Source organism: Molothrus aeneus, chromosome 3, assembly GCF_037042795.1.
Source record: "Molothrus aeneus isolate 106 chromosome 3, BPBGC_Maene_1.0, whole genome shotgun sequence".
Lineage (NCBI taxonomy): Eukaryota > Metazoa > Chordata > Aves > Passeriformes > Icteridae > Molothrus > Molothrus aeneus.
This window is the reverse complement of record NC_089648.1, coordinates 62,004,594-62,027,411: the sequence shown is the minus strand read 5'-3', so window position 1 is coordinate 62,027,411 and position 22,818 is coordinate 62,004,594. Positions and strand designations below refer to the sequence as shown.

General features: G+C 36.2%; 1 protein-coding gene across 1 annotated transcript in view; it reads right to left on the bottom strand.

Annotated features, from left to right (window-relative positions):
* The window catches only part of TRDN (triadin), a 194,110-nt gene that overhangs the window by 128,514 nt on the left and 42,778 nt on the right, over positions 1 to 22,818 (bottom strand). Inside the window, exons 8-12 of the mRNA XM_066546125.1 lie at positions 21,484 to 21,543; positions 20,067 to 20,126; positions 17,472 to 17,531; positions 15,947 to 16,141; positions 11,124 to 11,183 (exon numbers count right to left, since the gene is read on the bottom strand). Of these exons, the coding sequence (XP_066402222.1) occupies positions 11,124 to 11,183; positions 15,947 to 16,141; positions 17,472 to 17,531; positions 20,067 to 20,126; positions 21,484 to 21,543 (435 nt within the window). The remainder of the gene's footprint in view (positions 1 to 11,123; positions 11,184 to 15,946; positions 16,142 to 17,471; positions 17,532 to 20,066; positions 20,127 to 21,483; positions 21,544 to 22,818) is intronic.

Here is a 22,818-nt window from a genome sequence, read left to right as displayed (position 1 = left end):
ACTTAAAGCGGATACTATGGGTCCAGAAATGCATGCATATTTTAGCTGCATGACAGAGCTGTCAGTTTAATCTTTTTACAAAAGTATATCTGTGAGAACTCCCTTACATAGCTTTTTTACCACAAAATCCCTCTTTAGTTCCATCCATATTTGTGAAAACTGTTCTAATTTTTATGTTCAGAAGACTGAAGTCATTTAGGAGTTAAGAGCTAAGCATTAACAGTTTTGTCATTATACATTAAGAAGTCACATAGCCTTTCCTGACATTAAAATAAAATTGAATTGAAAATATTGAAAATTAAATTTGCTGCCTCCACTTCCTCACATTATTTATCACAGGCAGTTAGCAGGTAAAAATAAACCTACATGTTATGTCTAGAAATCGAAAGATGGATCTCAAAGAACTAAGTACCAAGACAGTGGAAATTATGGGTTATTGTGTGGTAATGATAGGTTATTATAAGCACAGTGTAGTACAAAAGGACTGTAGAGGCAGATTACAAAATGAAAAGACATATTCAGTCTTTCTTTCTCTCCCCAAATAACCTTTAATAAATTGGTATCATATACAGTGACCCCTAGCATAATTAACATGAATATCAGGAGTTGGCATAGATGCTTTTTTTTTCACAATATGAAATATCCAATTAAAACAGAAAATGCTGTAACTAAATACTTGCAGCTAAAAATTAAACAGAACAGAGGGAACTTATAAGCTGTTATGATGAAAAGTAACAGACACTGACTATGCCATGTGAGCACTGCTTAGTAATTTCTGTTCTTGCATTTGGTTTATCTGTACATATAATACTTTCAACCATCCTTAGTCCAACTACATCTAAGAAACATTCAGTGCTCAAGTCAGAAAAGCTATAAGTGCTAGCTACAAGAATGATAATGCTTTATGTTGTCTTCAAGAAAGAGTGAATATGCCAGTTTTTGCAAAACAAAAACAGCCTAACATAGATAAAATCAAATTACAGATAAAATTACAAATTTTGATAATCTCTCACAATTTAAGATATTTGTGGATAATGAATATACTTAATATAGAAATCACTGGAAGTCAAACTAAATTCAAGTATCTCTGTCCCCAAGCCACAAAGTTTTTCATATCTCTGAGTCTTTTTGCTAGAATGAGGCAAACAAGGAGTTAATGATTATGTTACCCATCTTGTCTGTACCTGACAATCACTTAAGACAGTGAATCCACAGCTATTTTTCAGAAGTTAAAATTTCAATAATGCAGTCTGAAGTTAGAGGGAAAAGAACTGAGAGGTTTTATTAGATCAAACATCAGAGGAGGGCCAAAGTTGCAAGGTGTTGGCTCCTAACTCCTGTTTATTCACTCCCACTGAATTCACTGGGAGCTAAGTTCCATGACTGTAGTTATGAGAAGTACTGAAAGAAAAACCCGCAATACTGGAGATCATGATTATTTTAAACCAATAATGCTTTGGTAGCTACTAATTCTTCTTTCCCTTTAATTTTGCCAGGGAAGATGCTCTATGCTTTAAAGAAGTTATTTTTAGAACAAAGTGTCCTGGGTTTCACTGTCATGAGTTTTAACCCTAGTGCTCAAGGCATCCTCCATGATTTTTGGGTAAATGACTTAACTTACCATGTCTTTCCATTGAACATATAAATGGATCTAACAGAAATTTTAAAAAAATGAAAATTGAACATTGTGAGCATATGACAACTAAAATTCCAAATCTTAAATTCTATGGAAGTGGAAGCTCTAAAGGCTGAGCTTTTGTTCTGATGCAAAAATTTTTTAGTTTTATTTTGTTTGTATCATTTGGATAGGAAATATCTTCTACATTTATTCGAGAAAATATTTCTCTCTCCATTTCTTCTTTACCCCTTTCACTCACTCCCAAAACTCTGTAGCAACTGGAATGCATTTTTTTTCCAATTGGCACCACTGTTTCCTTGATTACATCAACAGCTGCTCCTGATAACATAATTTCAAATGTTATAGAAAACTTGTCATTTCAAGTCTTCATTTGAGCAAAATTCTTGCTTGCACATTCACAGCATATTTCTTGAATGTATGTAGGCTGTCTCACTACCAGACATTTAAAAGTTAACTTTCAGACAGTTACATCTAGATAAGTCACCCAAGGGATCCATTTATAGTCAATGGAGAGAAATTGGTACCTTCAAAGGGTGATTCATCTTTTCTATCTTAGGCATCTTTCTTAGGATGAAATTGTCCTCTGGAGGCCTCCATTTCATACCACTGGCTATAAAGACAGTTAAAGGTTAAAGCTGGGCAATTAACTTTTGGGTATCTAAGTGAGATGCAATGAATTGCAAACATTTTATTTTGCAGTTGTCCATAAAGATGATGCTTCATGCCACCAAAATATTCCAGGACTAAAAGAGCCATGCATGGTTTTTCACACTGTAGATACTGTTGGTAACACATTGCTCCCCAAACCACCGAAAATTGTATGAATAAATCTCCCATACAGGAAGAATTTTTGTTTTAAGCCTAATTTAAAAAAACTGTTTAGGTATAATGTGTGTGAGCATTGAAGACCTTTTGAAATATCTGTTATTTACTTTGTCAGATAATACTGGGTGTATTGAAGGACAAAGCGAAACAATAGGAAGGAAGGTGAACTGTCAGAGGGAGGAATAGAGGTTCCTGATGAAGAAAAAATAAAGTAGTTTTTGACTCACTATAGGTATATGTCATAAGTAAAACATCTTTTTGACAGTGCAGATACATGCAGGAAGAAAGCTGATATCAAAAGAAAGTTGCACCTGAAGAAAGAATGGTGAAAGGAATGGATCTGCCACAGCTTACAGTCCCAGTGGCTGTGGATGAGATGCATAAATGGGTGGGCATAAAACAAGGTAGGGATGTGTTGCTTAGGCCAAAGCTACACACTCTTCTGTCTACTGCATTTGATGTTCTCAGACCAGAAGAGGTGAGGAATTCTTGCTGAGCTGAAATGCTTCATGATGGAATGTATCTTGTCAAAGTACTTTTGGATCCTTTCTATGCTCTTTTTATCTATGTGATATGGTAAACTGGTACCATTACTGTTGTTGAAAGTGATCCTCCTCATTTTCCAGCAGAGACAGCATAGAATTCTATATTGGGATTAGAAGAGTAACTTCCAGTTTCATAATAGAGGTATAGGTTTTTTATTTTTAACAAAAAATGAAGGAGAAAAGTGGAAGTCCTTCAGAACACATTTTTTCCTTCTTCATAATGTTTCAGTGAATTCAGCATCAGGAGGTGTTTAAAGGCACATTGTATAGATGTCAGCTATTTTCCTTGTTAAAATTAAGAGAGATTCAATCTATGGTGGCTAACTTCCCTAAGAATTTTCAAAATTATATTCTAAAGATAACAGATTCATTAGCACACTTATAATTTTAATAACTTGGGCTTATAAAACTGACTGAAGGAGAAGATTGTGGGTTATCATGTTTCATCAAAGGCAGATGTTCACTTGCAATCCGTGTAGGATTCCTGCTTTACTGAAATGGTTGGCACTTTAGGTGCTGTTAGCTGTCTTATTTACTTTAAGCAACTCTATGATAGAGCCTTGCCTCCAGCTTACTCTGATAACCTCTCTGTAATCATTCCAAGTGGCGCGACCCTGCTTCCATCTCCTATGTATTTCCTGCTTACACTTGAGTAATGAGAGGAGTTCCTTGTTCATCCATGCAAGTCTCTTGCCCTCTTTGGTTTCTTGCTCATTGGGGTCCATCATTCTTGAGCCTGGAGGAAGTGATCCTTGAATATCAACCAGGTCCCTTGGGCCCCTGTTCCCACAGGATCTGTTGCCGTGGGATTCTTCCAAGATCCCTAAAGAGGCTAAAGTCATCTGTCCTGAAATCCATGGTTGCAATCTTCCTTGCTGCCTTGCTTCTTCCCTGCCCCTTGCTAAACTCCACAATCTCATGGTCATTGCAGCCAAAGCAGCCCAAACCATCACATCTCTGACAAGGCCTTCCCTGTTTGTCACTATGAGTTAACCAGCACATCATTCCTTGTGGGATCCTCCACTGCCTCTGTCAGGAAGCTGCCATCAATTTACAGGAGCTTCCTGGACTGTTTGTGCCTCATTGTGCTACTTCTCCAGTAGATATCAGGGTAGTTACATTCCCTCCCAAGAGTCTGTGCCTGTGCTTTGAAGGCTGCTTCAAGCTGCCTGTAGAGTGCTTCCATTTTTAACTTACTTTTTGTAGCATCAGTATCTGCTGTAATTATTCTAACTGGAAATCAATTATGACAATGAGTCATTAAATGCAATTACTATTTTACAAAGTCCCTTGCTAAACTTATTTTGACATTTTAAATAGGAAACTATTTGTTTACTATTAGCTGTTTAGGAGGGGTATTTTGGCATTTAACTTTTGCCTTTATTTTCTAAAGAGCTTACTTTTCAAAACTAAAGTAGTTGAGTCTTTTGATGATCCTCCATTGAAATCACCCTTCATTTGAAACTTGTTTACTGAACTATGAGAAATTTTTTTAATACTAAATAGTAGCAATAAACATAATGCAATTGTGAGAATAATTTGGTTACTCTAATTTCTCTGCCTTCGCAGCTTAAATTGCTTTGTTTCCAATAAAATCGAAGATTTAGACTCATTTCAGCATTTTTACACTCATCAGCAAAGGTTTGTGGCTTTCTCTTGTATCTCATAATTTTGACCCTCAGAATGCCTCGCAGTGAACTATCAAAGAAAGACATCCATTCCTTTCTGCAGAAGCAGAATACCTCACATTCCCTTTGTAGCTGTTTCCAAGAGAGTGAGTAGTTTGAAATTTTTTGGCCAAGTTACAATGAAGTGCCATAAGAGTGTTGACAGATGCAGCTTCATGTGCCAGCATCTGGCTCTGATTCACAGTGGGATGATACAAACTGGGAATAATGGGTAGTTGTTTTGCCTCTGTGGGATGGTGTCAGGATTGTGCTGATAACATCCCCTTTGAGAGATCAATGTCATTTCAGAGTTTGACAAAATAGACAGGTTTTGGGGTGGGAGGGGGCAGTCATAGACAAGAGTCTTGTTAAAATGGGATAAGTGGATATCTTGTCATGGTTTCTTGAATAGAAGTTTAAAGAAGCAATATTTAACTCTAAATGACAGATAATGTTTATTTTAAGAATTGCACATTAATATATTAGTTAGAAAACTTTTTAATAACTCAAACTTAATTTTTGGTTTCTCATACATGTATTTAAAATTACTACTCATTAATTCTTTTCTTTCAAACTCATTCAAAACTCTCCCAGGATATTACTAGAGAAATAAATAGTTCTTTCATTCAATCCTCACCATTTATGCCATCCGCAGAAAGAAATGGGTTGGCAAGGCTTTAATTATGTGAACAGATTTTTTTTTGATAAACTGATGGACAGTTAACTGCCATCTCTGAATAAAAATCCAGATGAGTCTTTTCAAATTTTGGGGTACAATATTTCCCTCAGCGGGCAGTAAAAAAGTAAAAAGTTTAAAAAGTAAAACTAGAAACATCTCACTGCCTCCCATATTTCGCTTTAGTATTTCTCTCGAACAAATATCTGGCTTGCTTGTTTTCTACCACTGGGGTCAGGGCTATTGAGTAGCTTGCACCAGAAAGCATCTCTCCACGGAAAAAAAAAAAAAAATATTCCTTTAGCACTTAATCTCAAATGTGAAAGACCATAACTCAGTTGAAAGTTTTTCATGCTGAATTTCTCCAAACAGCAAGATAATAATATTATTTCTTTTTTTTTATGACTGATTTTTATTTCTTTTTCTAGTTGCACTTCATTAAATATATCCCCAGGGAAACTATATCAAAGTTGTCTCCATGTAAATGTAATGTAACAAGTTGAAATGTTACTCCCTGTCATTGAGATATCCATAACACATCCTAGTCTAATCAAGTAGGAGTGACACTTAAAAATAGTTCAAGAGCCTAAAGCGTTTTGCCATCTGAACAGCGGAGGGCAAGTATTTAGTTCCAGTGCTACAGCCCACCCACAGCAAATACAGGAATTTTTACTTTCTAAAGTAGTCTTTATCATTCTAGGTTTTTTTTTTTTTTCACAGTAATATTGTCCATGATCTTTCAATATTGATGTACCTTTATACCAATATCTCCATATTTTGAGGATATTAAATGGCAAGTATCATAGTGATAGTCTTGAACTCCTCTTGTCATATTGTGTAATAACAGTAGTCCCTCCTCTTTGACAGAATATTTCTTGGCAATGAGGAAGAGGTAAGCCTTGGAAGAATATTGTAGACATGATGGATTTTCAGTCTACACTTCCCAGGACCAAGCAGTCTGTAAGATTCCCCTTGGATACTCATCACAATTTGCCTTAATTTCTTGACTTTTCATGTTTGCTGGAGGGGGCTGGGGTGGTTAGAGGTGCGGGGGGGAGGGGGTGTTTATGAGCATATGTGCAAAAGGTGAGGTTTCAATGATTATTTTAATGAGAAGGTGAGATGACTCTTTTACCCTATGGGATACTCTCTTGCAGTGTACACATGCCAGAAATCCTGGTGAATTTCTCCAAGTCATATATGTTTTTCAACAGTATAAGATAAGTAAAATTGTCTACAACACATTGGCTTTCATATTGGCTTTGGGACTGGCTTTGAGACCCTGGAATGGAAATACATAATAAATATAAGGGTACATTGATGAAAGGAACTGATATGGCCACATTCCTTTGCAGTCTAGCTGTTATTGGAAAACAGCTATGTAGTGGTACAATCTCCATAGGGCAAACATGTTCTTCAGTGCTAAGGTTTTAGAAAGTCCAAATTGTGAATAATACCACATCTGTGTTCCCACTGTCTTTGTTGTGAATCAAGCAACTGTAAAGATCATCCAGTAGTGAGTCGGATGTACTGTGAAATGCAAGTGGTTTAACCAAAACCAGAACAGAGTAAAGGTATGCATGCAAAATAAACCTCTAAGTGATTAAAAAGAAAACAAAATCACATCACATCACAGGTAGATAACATGCCCGTGAGGAAAAAAAGTGCATTTCAGGACTACATACCCAAGACATGCTTACCACTATTAATTCAGCATGCACAACAACATGCTGAGATGCCATGCAGAAAGACAGACATGCAAGAATCCAGTTTCAGTGTTTGCAAAACAGAACAGGCATTTCATCAGAACAGCTCCTTGATCTGCCAGACTAACGCCAGACTGGCAAGCATTGCAGGAAAAGCAGGGGAAGAGTAGGAAACAGGTTTATGACACAGGGGGAAGAAAATAGAGTCGATCCAGTTAACTTAAAGTATCATATGCTCCATGCTAAAAGAGTGACCAATTAATCCTGAAATCCCTCCACATGGGTGAGAATTTCAAACTCTCTAACATAAAAAAATAGTTATGAAAACAAGTTTTAAAATTTCCACTAAAATAGAACCCTTTCTCCTACCAATAAAAAATAAACTATGAATAAGAACATTAGAAATACTACTGAGAAAAAAAAATATAGGAATATCAAACAAATTATCAAATACATGAAATAGACTATATCCATTAAACTATATGTCAGTGACCTTCTGCATCAAAAATGCTATCTTGGACTTAAGAAATGCCAGTAGAAAAATAAAGGTACCAGTCAGAGCTAGCGTTCTTAAATAATCAAGCTTTCCATCTAAGGTTTTAATCTTTATAAGGAAAACTTGGAAAACTAATCTTGAAAGAAATGCATATTAATTCTTTCTTTACAGGCAGACAAAAGGGGTACAAAGCAGTTTGGGCAGAGAGATTTGTAAATGATGCTGAGGCAGCACTGCCTCGGCTGGGCAACTGTAGTCCAGGGACAAACAGGACCAGAAAATCTATGAAAGGTGGTTCAGCAGTTCCTCTGAGAAATTGTCACTTATCATGAGCATTTTAGACAGAAGGTAAAAAAAATATTTTTAAGGCAAATTTCTCAAGAGATAAAATCAGAAAGCAGTTTTTTATACTGTGTGCAGTAGGCTTCAAGCGGTCTACTGCTAAATGTATCACTAGAATCCAGCTGGTCACTGTTGCAGTCATGATATTCAAGGGAAGGAATTCTGGATTAGAAAAAAATCAGTTTATGGCTAAAACTTCACTATTATCATTGTAAAGTGCTGAGAACCTCAAATCTTCTCTTTCATAAAAATTAAAATATTAGGCTTAGTATTTATTTGATATTGATACAATTATTGTGGATTAAAGCAGGGCATCCATGAAATTTGTCAGTATCAAGGACAAATACTACCAGTGAAATGAGAAAACCAGCTAATGCTGCATGAAGCATCTTGGCAAAAATTCTTCCTTATATGTCTTCCTTGAATTCCCTGTGTACATTTCATTCATTTTTTATAGCTAAGACTGCATTGTCATGATGAAACTTTGAGCAGGTGAAGAATATTTCAGCTTCATTTGTTAAAATCAACATAAGAGCATTAACTGACCTCCAACATATTGATGTGACTGACAAAATGCATTATTTGATGTATTTTAAGAAGTGTATTTATTAATGAAACCTAAAGAACTGAGTTTTACTTTTAATGTTAATTGTTTGAGCACTATAAAATGCCATATTAAGTGAACTCCTTTTCTATAAATTCTTGCTTAATGTTTATATAAAAATAAAAAACCCTAATCTTATAGTAATTTATATGATTTTTTATAATAGTAACACTGCAAAAGTACTTTCTAAGAAAAAATAATGAATGACATAACTAAAAATGACATTAAAAATTTTGCCTAAGGAATCAGCAATTCATGCTTGATGCAATCAATCACAGAAAATCTCAATATGTCTGTGCAAAGGAATTTTCTATGACAAAATTTTTTTCCCCTTCACAAATGGTAATGTTGAGATTGATAGAAATTATTCCTTGTTTGAAAGAACTGCAGTGTCAAGGTGACTGTAATTTAATTCCTCAGCTGATTTTCACTCAGAACTCTTTGTTTGGACAAAGTTCTTTACCATAAAATATATAGACAGATAAAAGGATAAAATATACCAGGTTGTAACTCTAATTGGATATTAGGGTTATTAAAGGATGTTTTCCCCACATTTATCTATTCAGTAAAATGAATTACAGTAATACTTCTGTTCACAAAAGGACAGTTTAAAATGAGCACTTTGCCTGAGAAAGACAGTAATAAACTAATCGATTACTGTTTGGTGGCACTCTTCTCAATGATTTCCATAAATCAAGGCTGATCATACCTGACCTCTGCTGCTCAGAAACACTGAGTGGTGTTTCTGGAGTCTGGATGTTCCAGCATTGCCTTTCACAGCTGGTGGGTTGAATAAAGCTTGTTTTCAAGGCAATGTTTTTTTTCCCCTCCCACAAAAATGCATCTGGCTTCAGAACAACAACAATCTGCAGCACCTAACTTCAGGGCACAATGAGTGACTTGAGGTCAAAAAGCAGTCACTTTACCGATGGAACTCCAGGTGGACTTTGGGAGATGTTAAGGAGTAGTCCTTTTCCACTTCACCTAAAAATTAGATTATTTAAGATACTTTAAGACTTATTTCTACTTTTTGGAGCCTAAACCTGTCACCCTAGTTTTTTATTCACTTGTAAGGCCATCTGATCACCCTATGTCCATTTAATGTCTTTCAGCTCCTTAACCTGTGGTTTCTTACCACAAGTCTGTCATAGCACACTGGTATGACACAAGGCAAACACTGGAAGGGAAGAGTCATGTCTTTCATCTTGTGAAATTCAAGACACTACAGACTTCATTCTCTATTTCACTGCTCCCTTTCATGGATTTCCCAGTTTCCTTGAAACTGGAAAAGTCAAATCTGAAAAAACCCAAGATGTCCCTTCCTACAGCACATTTGCTCTGCCTCAGGAGAGGGTCAAACAGGTAAGGGAGCCTTCTGAGAAAAAAAGGGCTTTTATGCTGCTGCTTGTATATGTCAGGACAACTGTAAGAAAGATCCTGATAATCTCCATGAAAGTTTTTCTTATGTGACTTTTTGATGGTACAGTTGTGTAAATCCAGAAATGAGGTCGTTCATATTGATACAGGGTGTTATTTTTTAACTCAAACCATGACTGAGTCTCTGTAAGTTCTAGCTAATCATTCTCCCCCTCTGAGCCTAAAGCAGTCCCTCTGTTTATAACTGCTTGTCTTTAGAAGTCCTAGAGGACATGCAATATTTTACTCTCTTGATGGAACCCTCTCCCTACGGAATCCCAAGTTTGTCCATTTTCTCTCTACAAAAATCTGTGTCCTCCCTCTCCCCTTGGTGAGAGTCTTTCTTTCTCAGCCACATCCTTATGACTTCCCAGCTCTCTCTGAGCCTGGGCATGTCAAGGGAGGATGTAAGCCACAAGGCAGAGATAAGAAAAACAACAACCAGTTCAGAGGTATACCTGTGGAGATCTTGTTGAGCAAATAACTGAACAAACTAAGCTGGTAAGGTCTTGAGTGTCCTTAAATATTCTCTCCTTAACTCTTTTCATGAATATTATTGTTTTTCACTCCTAGGGTTATGTCTCTTTACAGTATGTCTAGACTTCAGCAGGAAGAGTATTTATTAAATAAGGTTCAGGGTTGACTGACTTAATATTATGAGATGATGCTCATTCATCATCAGTAGCTCTATCTTCTTTTTTCCAGTGAGGAATTAAGTGTCTGTGTTAGAACAGATTAGCATGGAGATGTGGGAAGAGAGATGATAAAGCACAGAAGTGGTGGATCAGCTAAGGTATTTTATATACTAGCAACAATGGAAGTTCTATTTTTGAAGCATTTTGGAGTTAAGCCTTGCTATTTGTGGAGAAAAAAACCCAATAAGCCAAATAATAAGCTATTAACAATAAGCTCCTTCCTCTTGCGTCTCAGCCAAAAGAAGCATGGAAAATTTTAGCAAATTTTACAGCCTTCCATTGACTCTACTTTTAACATAACCTTGATTTTAATTCATGCATTGTAGACAGAAAATTAGAAGCTTTAAGAAAACAGCCATTAGCTCTTATGCTTTATTAAAACTATTTGCACACTCTTTGTTGCTCTTGTGAGACCTTTCAATAATAAAAAACCACACTTTTAATACATAAAGAAGCAAGAACTTGCAGGGAAACAGAATATTAGAACAGAGTTCAATGATATAGGAAAGTACCTGGATAAAAATCCCCTTGTGCAAACATGTCAATCACATAGCGACAGAATGCATATTGATCTAACAGAGCAAAAAGGAAAAGAAGAGTAATGAAGAAAGTGAATTTAGAATGTCATTTGTATTTAACAGTGAAGATAAAGTTTGGCAGTGCGAAGTCATCTCAGTAGCCTTTTCATAGGTGGTCTTACTTATATATTTCTGTTTTTTTTCCTGACCTTCAAGTGGTTCATGTGTTTAGAAAGTGACAATTTGTTGTCCAGATCTAATTCAAAACCTCTAGCCAAGAAGTGCAGAGCTTCCAGTGTCCCAGACCTACCACCTCTTTTGCTGGACCAGCTTTGCTTGGCATATATCCTAACCCCACGCACAAGTACAAGGCAAACAAGCACAGTGCTGCCTGGCCACAGGTCTCATCATGGCTTTTCATCATCCATGAAGATCAATTTCACAAACAGCTGATAGGAAATTTAGAGAAAGGTTTTGTATCACTGTATTTTGTTGATATGTTTTTACCCGTAAAATAAATATGTATATTTTGTGAGTGTGAAAATAAAGAGAACTCTGTGTACTTACACTCCTATAGCAACAAGATTTTCCACAGAATTCTACTGTTTCACTACAGAATCATTTTCCAAACACTAATCTTTAAAAATACATATTTATATATTAAATTTGTATAATGTATCTATTAAATTTGTGTATATATATATATACTTATATATATACACATACATATATATACATTTTTTAAAAATAAAGGCTTCTGAATCTAAATAAAATGCTGATTTCAGAAGTGTCGATTCTGATTTCTTCTATGCATAAGCAGAGCTGAAGAGCTTAATAAAAATTTCTAACATTAGGAATGGTGAGGAAAAGTTATCAGCTTTTACTGAGCACAAAATAACTTCAATATTGCTGTATTCTTCAGCAGGTCAGAAAAAAAATCTTGTTGCCCCAGTGGACTCTAATGGGCATTTGTTTTGAAAGCTAATGTTGGTGTCTAAATGTCAGGTATGGTTAGCTAAGTCAGTTCTCAGTTCTCCTTGAGTGAAGCATGTTCATCCCTGTGTCCAAGACTCATCTAGCACAGTTCCTGCACTGTAGAAGTTACATCTCTTCCTCTCTCCCCCTCCTGTGGCATCTCTGTCCTACTCACAAAGCCACTTTCTCTCCCCATTGCCAACTCAAAAATAAAATTATTCTGCCTTTGGAATAATTAAAGTTTTTTAAACAGCATTGCTGTTACATTTAAATGCAAACTGTAATTGCCAAGTATGTGACACTCGTTACATCATTGACTTTCATATATAGGTCACTGCTACATCAGTATCACTTGCTGCTGAGGCATTTGTGTGACTGCTGCTTTGTTATGTTGACTGATCCAGCAGTCCTTGGACGAAGAGCTACTGCTTTCAAGTCATTATTTCCTATGCAGATGTAGAAATTAGGAAAAGGTTTACCAACTTAACAAATATCCAAACATTTTTTCTAGTTTGATAGAAGCCTAGCCAGCTGTTTTGTGTTAGTGAGATGGCAAGGACCATACTAGTAAGGATTGTAGAGCCTGGGGCAAAACTTTCAGCATGTACTCAGGGCTGTGGCTGTAAACATTGCCTTTAAAACCTCTAATGAATATTCATAATAATTTTTACTTTCATATTTGGGAATTCAAATTTATCATTCTGGCTGACTCCAACTTTGCATTCCTTCCTTAAGGCTACAGTATCTGCCCTAAGTCTATATGATAATTCTAAAAAAAAAAACCCCAAAAACAGTGTGTGTGTGAGAAAACACATACAGAGCTTTTTTCTTAAGCCCACCAAAAGCTACTGAAACCAGCAAAGTGTTTGCACTGACTTTGACACAGTTGCAATAGGGCCTCAGTGAGTATTTATAAATAAAGTGGAGCATTGCCAACACTTTAGCCCAGAAAGCAAATGGCAGGGCACAGCTCTTGCACAAAACCCTGCTTCTCTTAGTTCTCTTTTGCCAAAACATGCTGCCCCTATCCTTGCTGCCTGTTGGGAAGATTTCCTGCACCATCTGGGCCATTGTACAAAAGACTGCAAGGGAATACAGAACAAAACTATGGCAGGGGACAACACACTATGGACAGTCCCAGGGCAGAGAATAAGCCTGTGCTGGTTCTGTTTGAGTTGTGATATAGACATAGCCTAAGGCCCTAGAATCACACCATTTCATTGATATTAAAAGAATCTATTCTTTAAACTTAGTAGTATGGACCAGAAATAAACCAGACTGTGTTGTTGATTTTGTTTATCTGGTTTTTGTTGTTGTTGTGGGGGCTTTTTTCTGGGTTTATTTTGTTTTGTGGAAATGTAATTTGAATAAACTTTTAAAAAGAGGCTTAGTCTTGATTGTACCTCAGAAATAAGATTTTATATTAATTTCTCCTCATATTATATCTTTAACAACTCTACTTAAAAAATTTGATTTAAAAAAGAAATTGGAGGCAGAATGTAAAACTCTCAATAACAAAAATATAACTTTCATATGGCATAACAAGGTGCACTATAACATCCTATTTAAGTTTATAGGAATGCTACCAATCAGTAAAGATTGAAATCTAAGGAATTTTAAATGAATATGATTTTTCAAGTGCCTCTTCATGGCTAAAAATCCATTTTAATCTAAAGTCCTTTATTAAAAGAGGAATTTCACACTTTAGTTTTCACCCATAACTCTGTAATGATGACACAAATATTCATATAAGTACTAAAAGATCATGTCAAAATTTGGGACTAGATTCTTAATGATAAAAATACTCATAGATGATTTTGTCATTGGGCTTAATGTGATTTACTCAGGAAGATGACCTCTCTTTTTAAATTTTAATTTTAGTATGAAATGATGCAAAAACTCTTATGTCATCACTGCTGTATATTTTACAGTTTCAGATAAGCTTGCAGAACTACTCCCTTGAGCAAGCAAAGATTGCAGGATCAGGAAATCTCTGAAAAACTGCATTGATTTTAAATCTCTGAAAAACTGCATTGATTATGTTCACCTTGGGTCACAGTGGGACTGAAATATAAAGAGGAATTTTTTTAGAGCATCCAGCAGGGTACCAGTGGTTTTTGGTGGGAAAAGGAAGCATGAGAGTAGGATATACAGATTCCACTAGATGTGCATAGCCCTGTCTCCAGTGATAAAGACAATTGAAGAGGCTCCTTCCTTCCTCCACTCCATCTGCTTATTCTCATTTTCACCTGCTGGGATTCCATGCACAGTCACTGGGTCACACTCTAAAACAGACTTGCAAAATGATCTGTAAATATTTGATGTCAAGATGGATCATTTTGCTAATATTTATCAGCTAAAGTTGTTGGGAATCCCACAAAAAAAAAAAAAAAAAACCCCAAAAAAAAACCCCAAAAACCCAACAAACAAAAAACCACCACTATTCTATTGGTCTCTGTAATCTTTGATCCCTACCTAAAATATTTTGTTGTTATCTGCACAGCACTTCTTTTTGAGAGCTTTATCCTGAACAGTATGGAGCAGACCCCACTGTGCACTGAAACTCTTCCAGAGCAAACAAAAAATTGAAAGAGATTTTCACCTCCCAAGTGAACTGAACAATTTGCTGAACTTTTTCCTTGGTCACAGCAATCAGTGTGATAGATGCTGCTTTGATTCCATGCCTCAAAGGTCCCAATATTTCAAGTGAAGGACAAAATTAACTGGAATACAAATAAATGTTAAAAAATACTAGTTCAGCAAACTATGTATGTCAGAAAGTGGGCTATGTCTCAAACTCTCTCAGTTTTCTAGAAAAGTATAATTTAGGCAACTCCTAAGGGGTCCAGAGCAATGGTTATGAAATTCTGAGAGAATCTGATCAGGCAGACTCAGATATCCAGGCAGGGACAGCTTCTTTGATGTTCAGGCACAGCAATTTATCTGTGGTTAACAGCTGAAAGGATCAGATAGGTGCTCTATGCATCACTGAGCTGCCTCTTTCAATGTCAGAATAATCCCGTGGCTGCAGTGTGGCACTTCATACAGAAAGCCAGGTCCTGCTGCCTTCATTCATACAAAATTGTGCCATGGAAATGCTACAGGGAAATCAGGGAAGCAGTCTGTGCAACCTGGGAGTAGAAGAATGCAGGCTTACTCTGACAAAGTGGAGCACATAGTTAACACCTTGTTAACTATATGGTGTTGATCCATGTTGATTCTTTGTTTCATCACTTAATTTCTTCCTTACGCTAGAGCAACAGCATTTCTTTCCTTTTTGGAAGAAATTTGGAAGCTGTTCACATTAAGTTATACGAGGCTGGTATGTCACTATGTTGCACAACACCTGACAACCTGACTGCCTCGTACAATATGATGTTAGAAAAATTATAACATACCTTTTACACTGTTGCTGCTTTCATTATGGTTACAGAGGGCATAGGCAGATGTAGAAACAAACCTAAATTCCCAATAGGTTATTGGACAGTCTGAATTTTCAAAAATAACTCTACTTGCAATCTACTCCGTTAGATGCTACTGAGCAAATCCACAAAGACTCAGATCTATCTGAAGAGAAATTGGTCCTTGGTAAAGAAGGATTTAAATGAAAATGAAACTTTAGCCATGAAAACCTCCTAGAACCTTCTGATTATATACATTAAACTTATTTTATTTTCTGTAATCATGTCCTAGCAGTGTGAGGTTCATGTGGAATTTATTTGTACTGTGCTTTTTTTTTTCATGGGTGCAATTTGGTCCTTGAAAGATCTAACTCCATTCTCTCTCTTTCTTCCCTACTACCTTTTTAGGATCTTCATCTGTTTCCTCCTCATTTTGTTTACCTTTCTTGTCCGATTTAGTTACAGTCTGAAGAGCTTTCTCCTCCTTAACTTTTGTTTTGGCCTTTATTAGCCCAGTTTCTGTTGTTTTCGTCTCTGCTTGCTTGACCTTCTCTGCCGTCTTTGCTTCTCCTTTTCCATCCTTCACTTCCTTTTTGACTTTTGCTTCCACTTTAGTGACCTTTACTTTCTTCTCCTCTGCAGACAATAAAGAAAAAGCTTTCAGTATCACTCTCTGCCCCCAACATAACATTCAGTGCCACTTACTTTATATTGTGCTATTAATAATGAGCATTTCTTCAATATTAACAGCTTGGTAAGACCTGATGAAAACTATAATCCCCTCAAACCAGGCAGAATTAAACAGAAATATGAGATCCGAAGAAGCTTTATTTCAGTGCTATACCATGAACTTGGCAGATGCTAAATGTGATAAAATATGCCAAATAATATTAAGTGCTTCTAACAAGATCATTTTTATGGTATAAACTAGGGAGAAAGATATTGGTCATTAAGCAAACAAATATGGGAGGTTTATATGTGCAAGTTTAGACTTCAGAGTTAAACTCTGTTGTAAGCTGGAAAAATAGTGTGTGGTTATTTTTAAGGGTTGCTTTCGTGAATTGATTCCAGGTCTCAGTCCAAGAAGTTTTGAGTTTTTGAGTCTGACTCTATACCAGTTCTCAGGGCTGAGAGTGTCTGAGACCAATTCATGAGATGCCCTTCAGCAGAGTGAGGAGGCTTCCAAGGAGAATTACCATTGATACTGTAAGTATCAGTAGCTGAAGCTACACAGAGCTTGGTGAGACCCAAAGCATTCTTTCTGCTTTTGTGTGTCAGCAACTTTTTCTCACCTGAGACATGCATGCTCCCAGTATGTGTGTTTCTAGTTCACCCCAGTGGAAAATCCAATAGTATTAGTATAAACTACCACTGGATATGTTTTAAATTAACCTGTTTAGTGCAAAGTTCATAAACCTGTTTTCTTCATAGTTCTAAATGTCTCCATCCTTGAGGCAAAATTTGTATGCTACCAAATTTATGCTTTCTGTTAAGCTCTAGACCTCCATTTCTGTTAAAATCACTGAGATAACTAAATTGATTTTATCAATATGTAAACTGGAATATCTAAGTATTGCAAACCAGAATTCAGATATTTATATAAGAATGTTACTACTCCCAGACAAAACCAGGTATTGCTGGATAATGGAGAATTAATTTCCTCAACTAGTTATAGTGAAAATGTATATCAGAGCACTCGCAGGTAGGCTTACTTGTTTTTCAGTGAAATGGTGGCTCATACTTTTATTCTCAATTTGAAATTGCAACAGATTTTGAAAGGGATCAATCATAGAATTAAACCCTGGATGTTCTACAAACATTTTAATTCTGATTATATATTAATTTCATTTTAGTTTCATGTAGCTGATTTCTCACACATATTTACAATCTCTGCTTGAATAAAATAAAGTTTATGCATTTCAATGTCAACTCAGCTTAAAAACCTGTAGTATAGATAAATAAATACCTTTGGGAGGAGGTTTCTTTTCGGTTTTTTCATGTCTTTCAGGTGCATCTTTTTGAGTTACTAGAAATGAGAACAACTGTGTATTAGGGAAAAATCTCACAAAGAACAAGAAAATGTTGCCAAAACACATCATCACTGGAAATTTCACATTTCCTTACAATTCCTGTTTTCCAGTTTTTGAAATTGTTTTCAGATTCATATAGTGGGGTAAAGAACTTAAAAATATCTGTTGAGGCTCCTTTACAAGAAGAAAAGAGAGTCACACAGATCTGAAGCTTCCTAGGGAATGATTTTACTACATAGTCCAGATGAAACAAACTTGTTCATGTCAGGTGCTGAGCAGACATGGAATTGGCCTTGTGCTACAGCCAACAGGAACCCATGTGGCTGTATTTGTCCTACACAAAGGTGTTTTTCTTAGCTTGGGCTCATTGTCAACAAACACAGCCATAAGTCTGGTGTTCACTTCAGAGCCCAGCTTGAGTGAGTTCATGTCTGCATAAGATACACTGTGTAAACATGCACACACACACACACACACATGACTGTGTTCCAGAAAGGCTGCTAAAATTTTATGCAGACCTCTATCTTTGCCCTCCTGGTCACCATCTAGACACAATACCAGAACAAGCCAGCCTTGAGAGTTAATTACACTTCTTTCAACTGATAACTACATAATAACCATCCTCTCTAACTGAATTCCATCCTAGAACTCCAGCCTGTACAAGACATGATTGATATTTAGACTTGTTTTTTTTTTTTTTTAAGATGTTTTTAGGTGATGTGTTTAAAAACCACTCATATCACTGAGGCTTTCTGGAGCCTTTACCAGAGTCTCAAGAATTACCTTGAGTCTTTTTAATGAGCATAAAGAAAACCTGCTGACTGTGTGAGAAGTAGCCACACAGCTCTCAGTATGCCCATTCCCCAGAGCTGGCCAGAACCTGAACATTTTCATTTCCTAGGGACTGCAAGTGGTTTGAAGCAGCCCCTCAGCACTGCTGGTAGCTAATCCAGTTTAGAGTTGATCCCTGAGAAATGGGAGGTGGGCCTGGCAATGGAAAACTCAGCAACACAGTGCTGGCAGAAATGCACCTTTAGACATGCTGAGGAAAACTGACCCCATGCCCTGATGCCATAGGGGCTCATGGCAGGGAAACTATCCAAGAGAGGGCAGCATGGCTATTTCACTCTGCAGCCACAAAGATCTACAGCTACAGTGTCCAAATCCTTCATAAAATTTTCCAGCCAGTGACTGGAGTCATGGCTGCTATTAAACACATTAAGGCTCTGAGTGATTATTTGGTTAGCTAGCAGAAGATAAATGGGTAAAGAGGCTGGCTGCTTATTAGGACTATCTCAGTGATTCTTGGAAGTTATTTGCTTTCCAAATCAACACAGACACTATGGGCATTTATTTTCTCTGGCTTACTTTAGCATGATTTCATTTTATGAAAAAAAATCCCACACTTTCAAGTCATACACTGAAAGTAGAAAAGAATGAACAATATCCCTGTAAAAGAGAGACTGGACGATGGCTACCCTTCAAAGTTTTTTTAAGGCTTTAAGTCTTCATTCTGCTTTCTTTCTTTCTTCACTTTTAATTTCTGTTTTACATTTCTCCTTAGACTATGATCAATTAAAAAAAAGAGTGATTTGTACATTTGTACCTATATTGTCTGAACATATTCAAATTAAACCTAGTTAATTCATGCATCTCAACATCATGGGATTAATCTCAATGCCATAAAAAACTGATATGAATTTGGTTATATACTATTTCTTCAAGAGTCAACTAAGTAAAATAAAAAGAGACAAAGACTGAAAATTAACTTCATTATAGAAATATCTGCCACAGAGAAATATCTAACCTCAGAGAAAAACATTCAAATGCCAAGCAATAATAAATGTTAGTCTTTAAAAAATGGCATAATAGGGCAAGGTGATTGGATTTTTAAATTTCCCTGCCCAAACCATAGCCAAAGATGGAATTATCAGTCAAAAGAATAGTGAAAATTACCCCTCACACACCCATGATATTGCTTCATAATATATATGATAATTATTAGATGTGTAAATCTTAACCAAAGCCACTGCTGCCATAGAAGACAATGCAAATCATATACTGAAATTAAAATGTTATTGAAAAAAATAAAGGCAAGAAAATGAAATTCTATTTTTGGATATGATGGAAGACCCAGATTGAGAGATAGTAAATACTCTTGCGTTAGTCTGCATCCAGTTGAAAACTAATACACAAGAGAAAAACTTCTTTGGAGGCAAATTACTGAATCTCTTTGTGGAGAAAAAAGGCATCAGGGAATGCAAAGAAAATAGTCATAGGTTTCGTTCTTTAGCTGTGTAAGGATGATTTGTAATAAACTCTGTGCATCAAAACAGGAGAGTAAAGCAAAAAGAAATATGCTGAGCAAGACTTCACTCGGGCTGATCAAGACCTGCTTAAGCAAAAGAGACAACACCCAAAAAGTGTTCAACATGAACTAGAAGAGCTTTGTACTTTAAATACTTATCTCCACACTCTCCCAAGATTTCAAACACTTAAATTGTACAACTTTTAATAATGATCATCAATACCTTTAGACGGTGCTTTCTTTTCTTGTTTTTCTGGTTTTTCAGATTTCTCTTTGTGAACAGCTAGAAATAAAACCAATAATCTCAATGGTCATTAAAAAAAAAGTTGCATTTGAATGAGAAAAAGGGTCAAGAAACACACTGGCACCATGGTCATGCATGCAAAGAATGAGAAAGATTGATTCAGCTGCTGCTGTTTGTTGTTGATACCAAAACTTGGAACTGGAACTTTCAAAATCTCATCTGCCATCACTGAGGTCTTTGCCATTGGCTGGAGGAGCAGCAGCCTTTCTAGCTCCAGTAATCCCATGAAAGAAGATAGTCAAGAAGAGTCATACTTATTTATATTTTTTTTTCTTTTTAAATATATTTATATCCTGTATTTTATTGATTTATTTTGGTTTATTGTTATTTTTTAGCTTTCTTGTTTATTACTTTGGATAGTTTCTGAAGGATTTCTGAACTCCACAGAGCAACTAACAGTTTTTCCAGCTATGAATGATTAAGCACTATAATTAATTACAAATCTAATTGCAGTGACATTATAACTAATGTTCTTTGGGGCTTTTTGTTTGCTTTTAATTTCCACCTTACAAATTGAAATTAACAGCTCTGTAGTTCCTAGATTTCTGGCTCAGGTTTCAGAATACACCCAAGTTATGAGGTAGTCACTGAGTAGTGGGTAATCTGAAATATTCTCCTGTGTGGGCTCTGATTTGCTAATTTTTTGGGATCAATGTGTGCACAGTAACGTGTCCATGGATGTGCAGAACTGATATATGCATGGGCTGATGTGCCCTGAGGTGACCTACAGGGATCATGTGTGTGAAAACACAGAGTTCCCTATTTGAGTATGAGATTATCCTAGGAACACAGAAATGTATGCATGAGCATTGAGCTGGTGTTTAAAAAGAAAGTAAGTACTGGGGAAGATAAAACAGTGCTAGATATCTATTTACTGCAAGTAACTACTGAAAGAACTTGTCCTGGCATATTCAGTGGCCCTATGCAGTACTTTATTTAAAATGCATTTTTTTTCACACATGGCCTTCCTGATTACCTCTGTGAAAGGGCTGTCAGGTGCCTTTTTCTTGGGTGACCATAGTCTCTTAGCAACCATTCTTATTGCAAGTGTTGGAAATACCCAGTGATTATCATAAGATTACACTAATCCAGAGTACAAAATATATTATCTTCCTTCCCCAGGAAAAAAACAAACAAACAAAAAACATGCAGGAGGAATATTAAATGCTACTTATTGTGTAAGACTGCAAATTTGTTATGATTTCATTATTTTTATTCATAATATTTCATAACTCTTTTTTTCTGCAATCGAAGGGATACATAAATGGAAATTGAGTAGAGAATAAGCTTTAGGGTACCTCCTTATGTAAAATAAATTCTGACATTAAATAATTACCTGAATGCCTTTCCTTTTTTTCAGGTTTTTCTAGTCTTTCCAGTTTGTCTTTACTTGTCACTAAGAAAGAAAAAAAGTGTTATACATATACCCAAATAGAAAAAGAAAAGTGGGAAAAATTAAGATTTTAAAACAATTTCACCAAAGATGCCTTGGGATACTAAGTGGCAGAGTGTGTTACTGCTGAGCTGCCCCGTGCATATTTTTACAGTGTACATCATTCTACAGGGTGTGAGCAGCCAGCTCTGGCTAACGAGTTACTGCCATGGTAACATGCCTCAGCTGTTTGCTGCATATCATCTCTTGCAATTGTCTGTCAATTCCAGAAGAATTCCAGAAAATTGTTGGTTACTAAGGCACAGCTCACAGTAAATGCTACTGCCTGTGGTAGGGAGAGGGCTGCACCTTGGCCACCGCATACTCAGACAGACACAGGTTGTAAAAACCCCGGAATCAATCTCGGAGCAGGAGAGAATCGCATGTGCAAATGATACATCTGTGACTTGCCAGCTGGCTTGAAATGGATAACCAGTAAGGGATATGGATGGTTAGTAATGGACACAGACATGGACACTAGCTGAGATCAGTCCCTGGCAATGATGATCCCAGAACCATAATTAGATACCCAGTATGTGCAAAGCAAAACTAACAATATGACAGTGGGAACTGCATTATGCTATCCAGTCTTTCACAGAACAATTTCCACTCACTTTTCTTAGGATTTTACAATTACACTGTAATGTTCCAGAAAATGAAAAATAAGTGAGTGGGTTTTAGAGCACTTCTGAAAGAACAGCTGTGAGAATGCAAGCCTAGCTTAAGTCTAACTCCTGTGGAGATTTCATCCAAGTTTAGTAAAACTCCTTTTGTCTAACATGAGGAGATAAAAAACTTTTTTTACCGTACCATGAATTCCATATGTAACTGGATGTAAAAAAGAGTGGTAGGCAATATTCAGGCTTCCACATTTTTAAGCAATATAGTGATGAAATACTTGAGAATATGGCTGACATCTCTGACTGAGACACTGCTAAGTGACTGAGACACTTACAATTACTCTCCATTAAATAACTTCCTTAAACTTCATCCCAGAAGTTGATTATAGATTAGAATAGGATGCTATTTATACACTCCATTATCTCAATCTTGAAAAGGCAATGTATATAATGTAGAAAATAGGCAGCAAAAATACAGGGATGCAGTCTCTAGGGTCTCCCAGTCACAATATAATGAAATGGACCTTAGAAAGACACACATTCATAGTCTTAGTTTTTAAATTTAATGTACAGTCTGAAAGTAATGTTTATTAGCACTGTGAATACAGAGAATCTCTAT